Source organism: Carassius carassius, chromosome 3 (assembly GCF_963082965.1).
Source record: "Carassius carassius chromosome 3, fCarCar2.1, whole genome shotgun sequence".
Taxonomy (NCBI): Eukaryota; Metazoa; Chordata; class Actinopteri; order Cypriniformes; family Cyprinidae; genus Carassius; species Carassius carassius.
Window position 1 is genome coordinate 3,991,164 of NC_081757.1, and position 17,334 is coordinate 4,008,497.

General features: G+C 37.8%; 2 protein-coding genes across 2 annotated transcripts in view; one reads left to right on the top strand and one right to left on the bottom strand.

Moving 5' to 3' along the window:
• LOC132116437 (chromodomain-helicase-DNA-binding protein 3-like) overlaps nucleotides 1–3,478 on the top strand; it is a 47,955-nt gene extending 44,477 nt beyond the window's left edge. The window contains exon 40 of the mRNA XM_059525256.1: nucleotides 1,852–3,478. Within this exon, the coding sequence (XP_059381239.1) occupies nucleotides 1,852–1,955 (104 nt within the window). The 3' untranslated portion in view covers nucleotides 1,956–3,478. The remainder of the gene's footprint in view (nucleotides 1–1,851) is intronic.
• A 3,628-nt stretch (nucleotides 3,479–7,106) lies between these two features.
• Nucleotides 7,107–16,616, bottom strand: LOC132116443 (tumor necrosis factor ligand superfamily member 12-like). The gene is made up of 6 exons (XM_059525270.1): nucleotides 15,854–16,616; nucleotides 11,261–11,342; nucleotides 9,688–9,735; nucleotides 9,561–9,584; nucleotides 9,304–9,431; nucleotides 7,107–8,461 (listed from the first exon to the last, which is right to left on the bottom strand). The coding sequence occupies exons 1-6, from the start codon at nucleotides 16,067–16,069 to the stop codon at nucleotides 8,207–8,209; spliced, it is 753 nt and encodes a 250-aa protein (XP_059381253.1). The 5' UTR covers nucleotides 16,070–16,616; the 3' UTR covers nucleotides 7,107–8,206.
• Nucleotides 16,617–17,334: the final 718 nt, after the last annotated feature.

A 17,334-nucleotide genomic window follows, 5' to 3' on the forward strand; every position in this document is an offset into this window, starting at 1 on the left:
AACCAAAGGTATAAAGTGCTGTAACTGCATTTATAGAATAGAATAGAGTAGAAAAGTCACATTAGCAAATATTTGACAAAATTTCATGGACAAAAATGGTCCATTGTCAATAGCTTAGCAATGCATGTAGCACTGCTCAAATAAAAGTCACTTTCAAACCAAGCAACTTTGTTTTGCATGACCATCTAGAATGTGAGCTAATATGCAAATCTTACGCAAAACTCCCAATTGTGCAGATTCCTGTCGAAATGACTTTGCCCATGTGATTTTGCTGAGCAGTTTTGGGCTAAATATAACTGCAACTTTACATTGTAGGCCATTTATAGTCAGTTTTAGTCACAAGGTACTGTAGGATGTTCCCGGCAGGACAGTTAGACGTGACTCAGAAGTTTATATGTGACTCAAATGATGGCATCTATCATGTCTGTCTGAGTCATACTGTGAAAAAAAAAAATCTACAAGTACAGCAAATTAAGCTACAGAATTTCAAACACTATACACTCACTATGTGCTTGTGTGTGGTAAACTAAAATACTCAGTACTGTTGTCCTCAAAATCATTTCTTTATAGAAGACAAGGTTTTGCATTATTATTATTATTACTGTGTATGGTATAAATAGTATACTCTGACTGTATGCAAGTTTACCCATTAAAGGATGTCCATAATGGAGCACAATGTGGTTTTGTGTGTGTGTGTGTGTGTGTGTGTGTGTGTGTGTGTATATATATATATATATATATATATATATATATATATAATATTTTTTTTTTTTTTTTTTTTTTTTTTTCTGTGGCTAGGTAAGGATGCACAATATATTGGTACTGTATCAGTTATTAGCAGTTATTAATGTTTATTGGTTCATTTAGATATTTAATTGTGCATGTTCATTTACCCTATTTTTACATTTAAAGGGATTGTTCACCCCAAAAAACATTCTGTCATTAATTACTCACCCTCATGTTGTTCCGAACCAATAAGATGTTTGTTCATTTTTGGAACACAACTTAAGATATTTCTGATGAAATCCGAGAGCTTTCTTGGCTGCATTTTGAACTTGACAGTGTTGAACAGAACGCCCATGACCCTCCAATAGACAGCAACACAACTTACACATTCAAGACATCGTTAAAATAGCTACAAGAATACTTTTTGAAAACAAAAATAACTTCATTCAACAATTTTATACACATTCACGACAGTAACCATGACACGTGCGTGCATTCCAAATATTTATTTCAAAATATCTCAAATTGATATATAAAGTTGATCCTTAAACATTTAAAAATGACTGAAATCCAGAAGGTTTCTTATTCTTGTATGGTAATCAGTGAGCAATTGCCATTTGCTCTTGATCATATCGCATTGGATTGATGCTAAATGACTGCTTTCTAAATGATGTTAGTCTTCAAGTACATAATGTACACACATATTGCCCCTAAATAGTGTATGCTTGGTATAATAGACATAATGGGCATGATGGGCATGAATACACTGCAATGACCTGCAATGACTGATCATCATGATGACTTTTTTTACCAAATTTAAAAATGAGGAACAACTTCATCCTAAAATTAGAAGGAAAAAAAACAAGCTTATGGATGATTCATGATTTCTGTGTGAAAACATTCACACATGGTGTTTTCCGCACAAATATGTGCATATTCACGGTTAGCGAATGAAACCTAATGAGACAGAAAGGGAAAAGAGGAAGGAGAAGTCAATGGAAAATGTGATACAATAAAGATTAGAAGGTCAGACTCAACTTTCAACTGTTTTGATATAAACAAAAAACGGCTAATTATAATTAGCGTACAGATCATTAACTTCCCTTACTTTATGTTTCCCTACAGTGCTGAACGGACCCCCCATGTCTGTAAAGAAAGAAAGGGAGGCAGAGCTTCTTATGGCACGAAGGGAACAGCGCAGCGGGGAGGTGATCTGCATCGACGACTGAATTCAGCTCTTCCCGACCCACACACACACGCTGACTCAGTCGAAGGACATCTGCATGCAAACGTAAACACAAATATTCCTCAACACACACACATGCACCTGCGGTTGACGAATGAACAGACTACCCTCAGTATCACGGCAGCACTTTCACGACACCTCGAGTTACAGCTACTCAGAATTCAGCAGAGCTTAGGCTCGCCTTTGGTTATTTCCTCCCATTCACATACCGTATGTACACATATTTCCTTTCCTCTCAGAAATATCTGTCCCAAATCAGCCTAGCATTTCAGATCAATCGTTCATCCTCTCGCCAGCGTCCCTCGACACAGACATGAAGCTGCATGAATGTGGAATAGCTTCACATCACCCGCAGTGATTTGTTTTCCAAAAGCATGCACCTGACAGTCCACGGTTTAGTCAAGACAAACGTCCATGCATTGAGCTGTGCCGACTCAAGCATAGTGCAATCTTTCAAGCAAACCCTCATCGTAGCGTGACCGTTTCGGAGCCGCCATGTACCATCAACAAGCTTCAATCTTAAAGCAATGTTTTAATCTTAATGCTTTAAAGGGATTGAAAATCCAGTCATCATTAGGTTTCAAACCTATATGAAAGGTATTTTGAAGAACTGTTTTTTTGTCCATACAATGAAACTCAATGGGGTCCGAAGCAACACTGGACACATTTGAGTGTCATTGCATGCTAAGAAAACACATTTTTCTGAATATCTTCTGTTTTATAGAAGAAAGATGGTCAAACAGGTTTGGGAGTGTAAACGATGGCAGATATTTAATTTTGAAGTGAATGATGATGATGATCCCGTTATGATGATTTGCTAGGTTTGGGAGCATATACATGTTTTTTTACATAAAAAAGAGGGAAAAATTAACCGTATCCTGGTCTATTTGCTTCATCTTTCAGAAAAAAAACACGAGGTAAAGTTTATATCCTACCACGACAGTAAGGAAGTAAGGATGTATTATGTTGGATTGAAACAGTATTGGCTGCAGTATTGTCTTGGGATAAAAAGACAAGTTTGTTATGAAGTTAATTTAGCCTTATATTGGGACATCAAGCATTGATATGTAGAGTTCCCTGCCTTTTTAAGTATTGACACTTAATCTTGTGTCACAGTGAGGTGAAGAGGGTTCAAAAGCTTCTTCAAACCTCCATAATAGTGTTCAAGATTGTTACTGAAGCACGTTTGGCAGTCCTACACTTTCCAGACTCGTCTTTCACTCTTTCTCTGTCATCCCCCCTTCACTTCACCCTCACCTTCTTTCATTCAAACAAACCGTTCGCATCTCAGTCCTATCCTTTCTTCACATTTCTACTTGTTTTTACGAGCTCTTTGATATTGGTTACATATTTAAACTCGGTTTCATTGTGTCCTCCGGTTTTAAATCCTTGTTATTACAACTAAGATTATTGTTGTTGCTCTTGATGTTGTCCTTGATGTTACGATTGCGAAGCTTCTACCAAATGAAAATAATAATAATAATAAAAAAAAATAGTCCAAACATTGATGCATTGTATGTTTGGTCCATGACATTTCTCTATACCGGACCTCTTGTAATAATATTCCACAAAAGGACTTCAGAATGATTGATATCATTGCTATCTAACGGACATCGCTTATATCTAGATTTGGGCCTTGCAAAGAATAACTTGTATGCAGTGGATCACATGTAACCATGAAATTGAAAACATATGAATGCATATATTCAAATCAGCAAATGAAATTCCTTCCGCAGTGTTTCTTTATGATCTTTGGCTCCTACAAATACAAGGCTTGTAATGTAATTGCCTTAAATGGTAATACAACTGTAAAGGGTTCATCAACAGATGTGAACTCTTGTATATGACTGCAGTTGTACTACTCCTAGCTAGGCCTCAACTCAGACAGATCAGAGTTGAAATGTTAATTTATTTGCCCTGGTCCCCAGTATAGATCCTTTGTTGAAACTGAAATACCGTTAGTTTCAGTGCTTGGTATTATTTGGGAGAGTTGTGTCAAATCAAGCACTTTCTGTCCATTTTTTATTCTGTCTTTTAATTTTTTTTTTTGTTGTTGTAGTTTTGTTTGTTTCCTGCTAAGCGTCACTGTGTTCGTTGTGATTCAAGACAGTCAGTGACATTGTTGTGATCGACATTCGCTCACCGAATGGAACATGTTAATAATGCATCTTTCTCTCTTTTGTTTCATTTTGTTTGTAATAAAATAAAAATCAAAATGAACAATTTCTATTTTGCTGTTCTTGTTATGAAGTAAAAAGGGTTGGGAGAATTAATCGGTTCATTGGAATGTCTATTACAGGGCTCCAGACTGTTACTCAACAACAACAAAATACATTTGCAACACTTATTTAAAATCTACTCATTATTGAATGTTTTTTGAGTGTCCATTTTGGTTTTCGTCAGAAATCATATTGTTAAAAGAGTCTTATCTACCAAAGACTTTGTAGAGATGTATGGAATTACATTTGTTTCAATAATAATGAATGTAACTTTTTCAGAAACTATCAAAAATATGCCATTACAAAAGAAGAAAAAAACTCAGTCGCACAAATTTAACATGCTCTTCAAATATGCTTCATTCTTTGTTCATGCTTTTCAAAGATTCGTTTTCACTAATCGTGGATTCTGAATTCATTGCCACAGATTTCACTTACGGTTTGCATTTTTTCGTTTGGTGTTTTGACACAAACCTCTCGTGGGGGCGGGTTTAACAGTGATCTACTCTGATTGGATAGTGAGCTTTTGATGGACAGGTGCTCTTTGACCGGGAAGTACAGGCGCCACTCATTGGCGCCAGAGAGTGGCGCGCATATTGGAAAGCTCTCGTGATTGTGATTTGCATTACTAAATATGTAAATAATATTTGACCTTCAATCGTCTCAGTCTGTAAAGATGAGCTCTTGTCCTTCAAGGCAGCCTGAATTAAGCTTGTGTTACTGAATGACAATAATGACCTGCAACAAACTGTTGCACACTGTAACATGAAAAACTTGTATCGATGTTATTGGTTACTTCAGTAACACAAGCTTACTTCAAGCTGCCTGAAGGACAAGCGGAGGAGGAAGATGATGCCGCTCCGTGTCTCCTGAGAGCTCATCTTTACTGAGACGATCGAAGGCCAAATATTATTTATATATTTAGTAACACAAAGCACGACGTATTGATACAAATCACCGCAAGAGCTTTTTTTTTTTTTATTAATGCAGAGAACAAAAACATACAAAGGTATAAACATACATCACATAATATCCACCACAAAAAAAAAACAAAAACAAAAAACATAAAGAATAAAAAGAGGGCCAAAATCTAAACAAAATTAAACAAGGAGATCAAAGGCAGAGCAATTCTAACGGTCCTTATAGCTTTCTTATTAGACACTGAGATTACATTCATATAGTTTTCCATTTCTTTTAGGAAAACAGAGAAGACAGAGAATTTGTGAATGTGAAATTTGTTCAAAACTGTTATTTTCGTTTGTGGGGTCAGGGTCATAATACCCAAATATAATGTTTTTCATATGTACTGAGAAGCCTGGCAAAATTTTACACTTGACAAACACACCAATATCATCCCAAAGTTTCTGAGTGTAGTGACATGATCAAAATAAGTGTACAGTTTCTTCAGAACTCGAACAAAAAGAGCATGTAAGATCAATGTCATATTTAAATCTTCGTATACACTTCTTTACAGGGTAGAACCTGTGTATGAGCTTAAAATAAATGTCTTTCACTTTGTCTGTGAAAAAGAATTTTTTGCGGTAGAGACCAGATTTAATCACCGCGAGAGCTTTCCAATATGCGCACCACTGGGTGGCGTCTGTACTTCCCGGTCAGAGAGCACCTGTCCATCAAAAGCTCACTATCCAATCAGAGTAGATCACTGTTAAACCCGCCCCCATGAGAGGTTTGTGTCAAAACACCAAACGAAAAACTCCGAAACATAAGCGAAATCTGTGGCAATTAATTTAGAATCCATGATTAGCGAAAACAAATCTTTGAAAAACATTAACAAAGAATGAAGCATATTTGAAGAGCATGTTAAATTTGTGCGACTGAGTTAATTTTTTTAACTTTCATAGTGTTTTTCTTCATTTGTAATGGCATATTTTTGATAGTTTCTGAAAAAGTTACGTTCAGTTTTATAAAGTTTCGTTCAATATTATTGAAACAAATGTAATTCCATAGAGATGCCAATGCGCATGCATAGTCTGAGCGTGCAATCTCAGAACTATGACTGCAACCAAAGACCCTTTCAAGGAATGTATTTCTATAGTCTTTGCAGCAAACCGGAGCTCCTAATGATAGCTGCAGTGACGTGATGGACTGGACTATTCTGCCATATTGCCTGTTTTTCCCATTTATAAAGAAGTGCAACATCTTTGTTCGAACTCGCTAGAGGTCTGAATCATTCAGTTAGTGTGAATCATTGCGGACCATTAATGAATTCACAACCGATTCCCTCACAGACCCACAGGACAAGGAACCGATGATAGTTTGAATATACAATCATTTCATATTACAACATAATTTACGGCAGTTGAATTGCATTTTTGCACTTCTTTATCAGCTTTACAGGGCTTTTGGCTTTGAAAAACCTACAGAGATTACATTTCTTGATACTTTCTCAATACCAATAAATGTAGGAACCTCATATCTTCAACCCAATTCACAGGTAAAAAAAAAAAAAAAACATTTTTCTGATGATCTAAAAAAAAAAAAAAATTAGCCATGAAAAATAAACACCTGTGCATATTTTCAAACCGAAACTGCCTCCATCACCTTAAATTCACACATTTACTTAATCTGACAGTACCTCATCTCGACCCAGTCAGGATGTTTAAAAAGCAGAAACCGTGCCGCAAACTAAATGTGGATTTTATGCAAGGAGTGAATCTAAACAGATGAAAAAAAAATACTGAGTAGACAAGGGGAAAGAAATGGGGCTAGAGATCAGGGGGGAATAAGCACATGTTTTTCCTCAAAGGCTTTCAACTATTTGCTGCAGATTGAGATACAGGAAGTGAGAGTCCAGAAGCAAGTGGAAATAAGAAGGTTTGCAGGAGTCCACATGAAGGTTCAGGAAATACAAAGAGGAAGCCAGCTGCATTATTAGGAAACCCATTTGGGACATAGTGCACAGTTGTAATTTTCATTTTAGATTTAATTGATAGAATTGACAAGATTTACGAAAGGCTTCAGGAGCGGTAGTTCAGGTAGACATTGACGGATTCGAGTCACCAGTGGTTTCATACATTTCTAATTAGTGAGATTAAGTGAAATTACGATGGTGTAAAAATCTAACTTTACCCTTTAAAAAAGAAAAATATATCATGAAATTGCACCTTATATAAAAACTAAAGGCATACTGCATACTCAGACTTTTTTTAAAGGTCTGTGCCGTCCATGCCATCAACCTTCATGCCATATGTACACATAGTCCACTTTCAGTGACAGTACAGTACACAAGATACATCATCTGCTTTGAAGTCACGGCCTTTTCATCGATAAATATTAATATATGTTTCATATGTCACAGTGACAGTGTATTTGGAAAGAAACGTGTGGCTTGTTGTTTCAAATCAATGCAACAAACAAAAGTAAATTTTCTTGTATTATCTGATGCATATTTAGTCACTCTGAGTTTTCATAACGACCAACCAAAACTTTCATTTTTCTGTGCTGAACCCATCCAGTAAGGCAGTTCAGGAACTATGGCAACTCTGTTTTGGTCCAGCCAAGTAACCAGTGGTGAAACCTCTCATGCTTGTAGTGGCCTGCAACGCTGTTGAAAATTCATGGTCCTTCTGGTCAAACTGGTTATGCCAGTATATAAGCCAACCACGCTGCTGGAGCAATGTCTCTGGTATGCTGTAATTAAATGTTATATTTATATAGTAGAAACTGTGCTGGCTTGCGTTTAATAAGGCATTTGCAGCCAAACCGACAGAGTACCAAATGATTCTCCATAAATTGGTCCAGCAAGGCGAGATGTGCAGTCATTAACATCCCGATGACATCTCCATGGAAGGGCACTTGCGTTCATAAAGGGGTCATCCGTGACCACAGTCAGCTGGTTATAGAAATGTTCCTCGCTGAGTCAAAATTTCCTCTTTTAAGGCAACGCCAGGTTCAAAGAGACAGGTTTAGGTTAGGTAATTTTGGGCCAGTGATCTGTGGAAAACTATAAAACTATTTTGTCCATACATCTGAGGTGTCTGGAAAACTGTCTGTGCCTCTAGTTGACTTTGAAGAGGCCAAAGTAGTGTTTGCCCGACATCTGCAGACTGAAGGAGCGTCCGGTGACGGCCTTCAGCTCGGCGCCCTTGTTAAGGCGTAGGAGGCCGGAGACCTGGCAAGGCTTTAGGAAGTGAAACCTGTGTGAGCCAGATGCTGGTGTGGTTCCATACCCCTCAATGCACTGGAGCAAAGGGCCCTTATGAACGGACACCTCGAGCTTCACGTACTGACTCTGGTTCTCATTGAAGTGTACCTGGGGGTTGGAAAGGCAGATGTGGCAAACAGCAGGAGAAAGAGAACAAGTCAATTGTTATGAGAGACCAATTCAAAGCAGGGGACGTAGCAAAATGCTTTCAGAAGTAAACAAAAAATAAGTTATGACTAAACCAGAAGCCTTTTGATTAGATTTAACAGGAATCACACAAAGTTGAATTGGAATTGGATTTAAAAAGTATCTATCTATCTATCTATCTATCTATCTATCTATCTATCTATCTATCTATCTATCTATCTATCTATCTATCTATCTATCTATCTATCTATCTATCTATCTATCTATCTGTCTCTCTGTCTCTCTGTCTTTCTGTCTGTCTTTCTGTCTGTCTGTCTGTCTGTCTGTCTGTCTGTCTGTCTGTCTGTCTGTCTATCATCTATCTATCTATCTATCTATCTATCTATCTATCTATCTATCTATCTATCTATCTATCTATCTATCTATCTATCTATCTATCTATCTATCTATCTATCTATCTATCTGTCTCTCTGTCTGTCTGTCTGGCTCTATGTATCTATCTATCTATCTATCTATCTATCTATCTATCTATCTATCTATCTATCTATCTATCTATCTATCTATCTATCTATCTATCTATCTATCTATCTATCTATCTATCTATCTTCAAACATGAAGGCTTTTGAAATATATATCTATATATATTATAACTATATATATTCAATTTCAAATGGCAATTACCTTCTGGTTTGCTACCTCAAGTCAAATTCTGTTTAAATACAGTAATTTAACTTTAGATTAATACATATATACACACACACACTTTGCTGGCGAAGTGGCAGGAAAGTTTGCGGAAAACTCACTTGACAGTACAGGAAGTAGACACCGCTGCGCTCTACTTTAAAGGTGCCAGTCTCTGGATCATATTGCACTGCCTTGCTCATATTCAGCTGCTCCTCAGTCCATCCTTTAATGACTCCTTCACTCCCCACTAGGACACATACATTATTAGAGAATATTCCATAAGACACATACAGTTAGAGAATATTCCACATATATATATATATATATATATATATATATATATATATATATATATATATACTCCCAAGTAACTCACCTTTTTGGACGAAATTGTTGGTTACTGTTAAAAATTAGATATACATTAGTGTGAGGGAAAAAACAGCAGTCAGGTTTTTTATTGTTAAATTTTTTTTTATTAATTTTTTGCAATACTATCCACTTACTCTCAAAATGAGAGGCCACTTTTCGTCCATTTCCTTTCCTCCCTCCCACTTGCAAGATAAAGACAAAAGAAAGGCATGTTTTGGAAAAAGAGACAAAACTCTCTGGGATGCAGATAAGAGTCATCCATGTGGAGCTCCTGCAACTTCCAGCATTAAACAGCTGTGCAGATGCAAACATCATGGATTAATCTAGAATAATTTATACACCAGCTGAAGTCCTGATTGTCAAAGCAGATGGTAAAATATTCACTTTCAGCTCTGTTCTACACTTCTCCTGCCTTTGTTTTCAGTAACAGGCACCATGCACTGTATTTTCTACTTTCACCCCACCAGCTGGTTCCAGTCAACAAAGAGGCAAAACTTAGGGGAAAAAAATAAGACACAGCAAGAAAATGAATTTTTGGCTCTTTCTTAACCTTTCTCATGCAGAAAATAATTTTCCTATGAAATGAGATAGATTAACAGCTATGGCTACCGTTCAACTTAATGCAATAATTCAAACAAACCACCTTAAGAAATGTGTTTTTTTCTTTCCCCCTCTCCAGAGGCTCTTGAATCTCGCCTCCGGGGAGCTGCCTGAACTCCCGCTAGTCCGTCAAAATGTGCATTGACTGATTACCTAAGTCTCAGACTTCAAAATAAACTTCATAGAAATGGTTAAAGCGACTGTTATTCCTGGCTGACCGTTTCAACTTGAAACCGTGACTGTCCCTAAGGGGCACTATTCTGGGCTAGGAAAACAATATATTTTGAGGAATGATTGTGGATAAGCATTTTGGCTCTGAAATCAGACAGCCATCAGGTGTCAGCTGAAGACTTGCGGCTGCTCATTAGACTTCTGAAAGTCTCATGTTTATTTTGTTGATCTTTTTGGCCGTAGTTCCTTACCTTTTGTTGTTTTTACCCTGTTGGCAGCGCTTTTTCCACTGTGTACTTAAGAGACCAACCAACTTTGAGATGCCTTATCGCGTAATTGCAAGAGAACTAAAGTAAGTCTATTGCTAATTAAAGCTATTTCAGGCTTCAGTGCAAGGGGTCACTTGTTTTAGAAGGTTGCTAAAACCACTGTGCCCTTGCGGTCATTATGCCAGTTGGTTTTTGCAGGGTGCGTGTCCATCCAGCTCAAACCTGTAATTTCTACTGTCATTCAGCCTGCTGCCTACTGTTTCCTGTTGCAGCTTTTGGAAATATATGCCCAATGGTTTACCCAAGGTGCCGTGGTGTCCAAAACAGTTTGGTCTCTGTAAATATTGCGTGCGATGACTAAAGATCATCCTTCTGCAGCTGCAAAGACTGCAGGTGAACTTAGGCTTTCTGACAACTGCTCTAGTGTGTCAGTTTTACAGCTATGAGTTTAATAGTGTTTTTATACATCTCCTGCATTTTTGTAATCTCTATGGTTTTATTCAATTTCCTTTAAAGAGTAACGTGTGATTGCTATAATGGATCGTCTGCATTTGAAGCTGACACAAATCATAAATCATTTGTTCAGTGTTTACTAGTCAAGTGCTTTGAATGGGTTTCAATAACTGGCTTCATGCCTGACATTATGACATATGATGTCCTTCAGTACCATCTCTGCGGAACCTCTGACTCTCCAGCAGTTCGCGTTTTTCCAGGATGAGCTGGAAGATGGCCTTGCGCTGCATATTAACCTGTAAGAGAGAGAAATAATGAGCGAGAGAAGAAAAGAGAAGAACATTTTTTTATCACGCTCAACAGCTTTTGCAGACAGATATGGGAGACCAGCGTGACTGGGCCAGGAATGGAACCTAAATATGTGTGTCAAGCATGAGCAGACCACTAGGGAGAAACACTGCTGGCTTCTATTAACTGGCGTTTTGTGGGTAACCCATGCAGTAGTCATAGCTTTTGAAATAATCAAACCCAAGCTGGAGGCGTTCCTGAGCGAGACACAAACAAACAGCCACCAGAAGACTGGCTAACACTGACACTCAGATTTTAATAGGTCAACCACTTCCCCTAAATGAAAACCTGTAACAACACCTTGTACGTTTTTGTTTTTCTAAATGTAATACATACCAGGAATGCTTCTCTGTTAAAAGGAAACTTTAAGTAGAAAAGAAAAAACTGACAAACAATGTGACAAGCATGTGTATGCTTTGTCAGCAGTTTAACATATGTCTGCCAACAGAAACCATGGTTGTCCATAAGTGAAGTGAGTACCTGTCCATTTGGACTCTCAGTCTACTCCATGCAAAGTGCATTTGGATCTACACTCACCACATACAGTTATGGTGTGTGCAAAAACTGTACCGTGCTACAAAAAAAAATAAGTCAGTTGTAACCACTTTTTTTGCCATTTAAGGGTGACATATTGCCAGATGGGTGAACCCTTGCCAGATACTGACTGCAGAATATCACATAAATGCTGTTGCCAAACCATAACTGTATATTTCCAAGGTTTTCTCAAACAAAACAGTTTCTGAAAATCCACAGAAAACATTCCCTAGATTTTTAACATACCTAACCATATTGTAGCTATTATTTGGCAACAAGGATGCTAGCATCCTAGCTAACGTTAATTACATGTCGCTTGTTAAGCAATTCACAAACGAAGCATCACAGAATAATTTTTTGTCTTTAAACAAGGTAGAAAAAATCTGTACTTTTAAATCTACTCGTGCCAATGTTTTTGTTTTACCTTTTCCAATTTCGGCCAGTGTGTTTAAATTTGTCCTACTAGTTATGCATGGTATGTGAACAAATCTTTTGAACTAATTGCTTTCGTATGGAAAAAAATTATAACACATATACAGGTGCGTCTCAATAAATTAGAATGTAGTGGAAAGAGTTCATTTATTTCAGTAATTCAACTCAAATTGTGAAACTTGTATTAAATCAATTCAGTGCACACAGACTGAAGTAGTTTAACTCTTTGGTTCTTTTAATTGCGATGATTTTGGCTCAAATTTAACAAAAACCCACCAATTCACTCTCAACAAATTAGAATACTTCATAAAACCAAAAACATTTTCAGTGAATTGTTGTCCTTCTGGAAAGTATGTTTATTTACTGTACATGTACTCAATACTTGGTAGCAGCTCCTTTTGCTTTAATAACTGCCTCAATTCTTCATGACATCAAGGTGATCAGTTTGTGGCACTGCTGAGGTGGTCTGGAAGCCCAGGTTTCTTTGACAGTGGCCTTCAGCTCATCTGCATTTTTTGGTCTCTTGTTTCTCATTTTCCTCTTGACAGTAGCCCATAGATTCTCTCTGGGGTTCAGGTCTGGTGAGTTTACTGGCCAGTCAAGCACACCAACACCATCATTTAACCAACTTTTAATGCTTTTGGCAGTGTGGGCAGGTGCCAAATCCTGCTGGAAAATGAAATCAGCATCTTCAAAAAGCTGGTCGGCAGAAGGAAGCATGAAGTGCTCCAAGATTTCTTGGTAAACATGTGGAGTGACTTTGGTTTTCAAAAAACACAGCTTTAGTCCATTCATTGTGAAGTTCACTCAAACTCTTGAATCAGTTTTGCTTAACAATCCTCATAAGGCTGCAGTTCTCTCCGTTGGTTGTGCATCTTTTTCTTCCACACTTTTTCCTTACACTCAACTTTCTGTTAACATGCTTGGATACAGCACACTGTGAACAGACAGCTTCTTTGGCAATGAATGTTTGTGGCTTACCCTCCTTGTGAAGGGTGTCAATGATTGTCTTCTGGACATCTGTCAGATCAGCAGTCTTCCCCATGATTGTGTAGTTTAGTGAACCAAACTGAGAGACCATTTTGAAGGCTCTGGAAACCTTTGCAGGTGTTTTGAGTTGATTAGCTGATTGGCATGTCACCATATTCTAATTTGTTGAGATAATAACAAGGTAACTAGTAAGATCGCTTCATAATTGTTTTGGAATCACTACAGCGGGCACCTCAATGTCCAATTGATGTCAAATTTGATTAGTCAAGATTTGATCAAGATGCTGTATACCATAATTCTTTTTATTCAGCTTGGATGGCAATTTCTTCCGGTGGTTAATTGGGTAAAAATAGGACGTTATCCCACTCTGAATATGTTTTAATATATATTTAGGCCAATATGTTTGACTTTCAGTTTACGTCAAATCAACATAAAGTTTTAAATGTCCAATTGATGTCATACTGACATCAATGATTAGTTTAATTAGTTTAATTAGGATTTATGTAAATTTATGGTGTAACATGAATTTGTCATTAGCTTGATTAAGTTTAAATGTAATTATTTTCTTATGGTTTGAAACACATTTGGCACATTTTTCGCCCCTTGATGTGCACCTGTTGAATTTGTGCATGTAGCTCCTATAGGTGGACTTGAAAACGTAAAAAAAAAGAAAAAAAAACCTTTTTGTACATTGCTCATGCTTAAATTGAAGGTAAACAGTGGAGTGATTGATTAAGCATTAGCGTTAGTTCTGGCAGATCACATGAGTCGAGCTTTCATCAGCTGATTCTCAGCTGATCACATCTACCTATAGGAATATGACACATATCGCGGCATTTCTATATAACCTCTATTCAGTATAATTCAGCAGCTTTTCAGCTTGCTCAGGGGCAAAATACCCTCCTCCATCCCCAGCTCCTCCTTTCACCACAGTCAGGACTTGGCTTTCTGTTATTCCTTGCTAATCAGACTCCTTTATCTTGAATAAAGTGTTACACTTAAATATCATTAGGTACTTTAATGGTATCTTCCATATTCTGTTCTGTGTACCCTAGGGGGTTTATTATTGCAGCTCTCCCTGATCATTCATGACAGGCTGCACGGATGGGCAGGGAGTTTTTGCCCAGAACAGAACCATACCGCCAAACCAAACTTATGCTAAGTATCTTATCATTTTGAAAATAATGGTCCTGACAGAATTACATTTATTAAATCTACTAAAAATACTGATTTGCTGCTAATTCATTCACTGTTTATTTATTTATTTATTTTTTTTTTTACATAAAAAAGTGAAAAAAATGTATTATTATTAAAAATAAAAAATATAAAATAAAATAAAAATATAAAAAATGTTGTTAAAACAAATGTAATCCGTAATAAGTTACAGATTAGAAGTTACACTACTTAAAATGTAATAATTAGTGTAACTATTCAATCACTTTATTAATGTAACTGATTACTTTTTGATTACTTTTCTACATTTCTAAAGTTTTGAACAGTTAATAATTTTAAAACATGTAAATCCGTCAGGGTTAAATTTACAATATGTTCTCAACAGTGATAAATGTCAGACTTTCGAAATCCTTCATCACTTTAATTAAGATTGTTCCCATTGTTCATGATCCAACTTCACCTCCAGAAGTAAGGCTCACACCTTTTATTTTATTTCATTTATTTTGTTTGTGGCATTTTTGCGAAAGGACAGATCAGACATAACCCAAAGCAAAGTGGGAGAGAGAGAGATGGGGGAGATCGAAATCAGAAAAGGTCCTGAAGTCAGGATTTTAACACAAGGCCAACACACTTTACATTTTTTATGATTATTTGCAAATTGCGTTTGCTCTTCCATAGACTTACTTTAAAATCATTATTACAATTACTTTTATTTTCTAATTAAATTACTTAATTCCGTTACATGTAACTAGCTACTTCCCAACACTGGTTACCCATCTGTATCTGAGGGGAAGCTGAGACTCTAAATGGTAGTTTACAAGTTGCAAATCATTTAACCATAATTACACAAACCCTTTTACAAGACGCAATGCTTAAAAGGCAATGTCAATTGGCTTCGAAACGCCCTCGTGCCAAGTAGTCTAAGATTTCCAGTAAATTGACCTAAACATGGAGCAAAATTGGCAACAGAACCATCACACTTGGCAGCGACTTTAGAAACTAAATAGGCCATAATTCACAGCACCCAGCGCGCAAAGTCTGGAAGGGTCATAAAAACGCGTCCCGCAGACCCCCAGCGGTGCCGCAGCTGTATGTTTGTATAATCAAGTGCTTCGAAATTATACCATTACATTCTTCATGATAGCTTATACCGCCCCAGAAAGGACTTACAAAGGACTTTCAAGCTCATGACCAATAATCTACCTCATGATTAAAAGAATGAAAAAGCATAATTGCAAAATAACTGCGTGATTAGTGAGAACTGTTTTGACAAATGTGCTCGGGAATGCATGCATGCATCTGACGTGCATTTAAAAGACATCGCGTTTACCTGCTCTAAGCGCTCCTGCAGAGTTTGGAAAGACCTCGACAGGTCCCGCGTTTGTCGCATTGTCCACACTGTAAATATGGCACTGCACACAGCCAGGGACAGCGCGAGCACGGCCATGAGCGACCAAACCAAGCGCAGTGTGCGGATCCGTCTCCTCTGAAGAATTCGCTGCATCGTTGCGCACACGGATCGTTTACCGTTCTGGAGCTTCCACATCAGTCATTCTGTCCACATTCCACGAGAACATCTCTGAGCCTCTCTGGTAGGTCCCATGCGCGAGAGCTTCTCCAACTCAGAGCGCAAATGCAGCTGTTGCAGCGCGGTCAACGCAAACCTGGTTGCAATCGTTGCGAGATTGACCCAGCAAATCAGTCGCCGCTGGCAATGCTTTTTCTATATGGAGAACTGTCTGTGTTTATTGCATAAACTGTCCAGAATGGAACAGCAATATTCCTCTCATCCCTGTGCAGAGAGTTGACAGTAGCGCAGCAACACTACAGGGTTTGGATTTTACTCGCATCTTACAGAGACCTGATTCTTTGACATTACTTCCTCGTGTTCTCTTAGACAAATAGATCATGGTGTCATTTCAAAGCACTTCTGCGTCCATGTGCTCAAGTGTGCACTGCAGGGAAGTGAGTCCTGCACAGCAGTGGAAAACAGATTTCCTTCCCCCCTCGTGTGGTGCCAAGTATTCTTATTCTGTAGCGAAATACTATTTAGCTCTCTCTGTCCTGCCTCAAATCAACAAGTGCGCTTGTCCGCGTGCCTTTTTTAGAAGGCTGGTTAAACTGGTTGTTCTCTAAGGTTTTACAAAGTCTGCCCATGGATTTAAAGAGTAAAGAGTGCTGATTAAATTATCACCGCCCTGGATTTCGAAGAGAAAATTTATTATAAGAAAGAAAGACGATAGCTGCATAAAACCAATGGCAATTAGTCTCTTTTCCGATTCAAATTAGACCAATCTACGTTTTTATGTAACCGACTGACGAGTTATTAAGAATTATGACCAGTCTTGAAAAACTTAGATGACTAACTTCTAACACTAGTCTTCTAAGCATTTATGCAATCAACCACATGCACTATATTAATAAAAAAAACTCCAGCAATACACATTTAAAGTGACATTCAGCCAAGTATGGTGACCCATACTCAGAATTCGTGCTCTGCATTTAACCCATCCGAAGTGCACACACACAGAGCAGTGAACACACACACACACACACTGTGAGCACACACCCGGAGCAGTGGGCAGCCATTTATGCTGCGGCGCCCGGGGAGCAGTTGGGGGTTCGGTGCCTTGCTCAAGGGCACCTCAGTCATGGTATTGAAGGTGGAGAGAGCACTGTACATGCACTCCCCCCACCTTCAATTCCTGCTGGCCCGAGACTCAAACTCAAAACCTTTCGATTGCCAGTCCGACTCTCTAACCATTAGGCCATGACTTTATATTATTTGTGTCACATGAATCAGCTCATAAA

Bases quoted from the DNA above. Each gene is read 5' to 3' on its own strand.
- LOC132116443 (XM_059525270.1), bottom strand. From the start codon at position 16,069: ATGTGGAAGCTCCAGAACGGTAAACGATCCGTGTGCGCAACGATGCAG. The intron at 9,585-9,687 runs GTAAGTGGATAG...AATTTTTAACAG, and splicing joins AGTGGCCTCTCATTTTGAGA to TAACCAACAATTTCGTCCAA. The intron at 8,462-9,303 runs GTGAGTTTTCCG...TCCAACCCCCAG, and splicing joins TCTACTTCCTGTACTGTCAA to GTACACTTCAATGAGAACCA.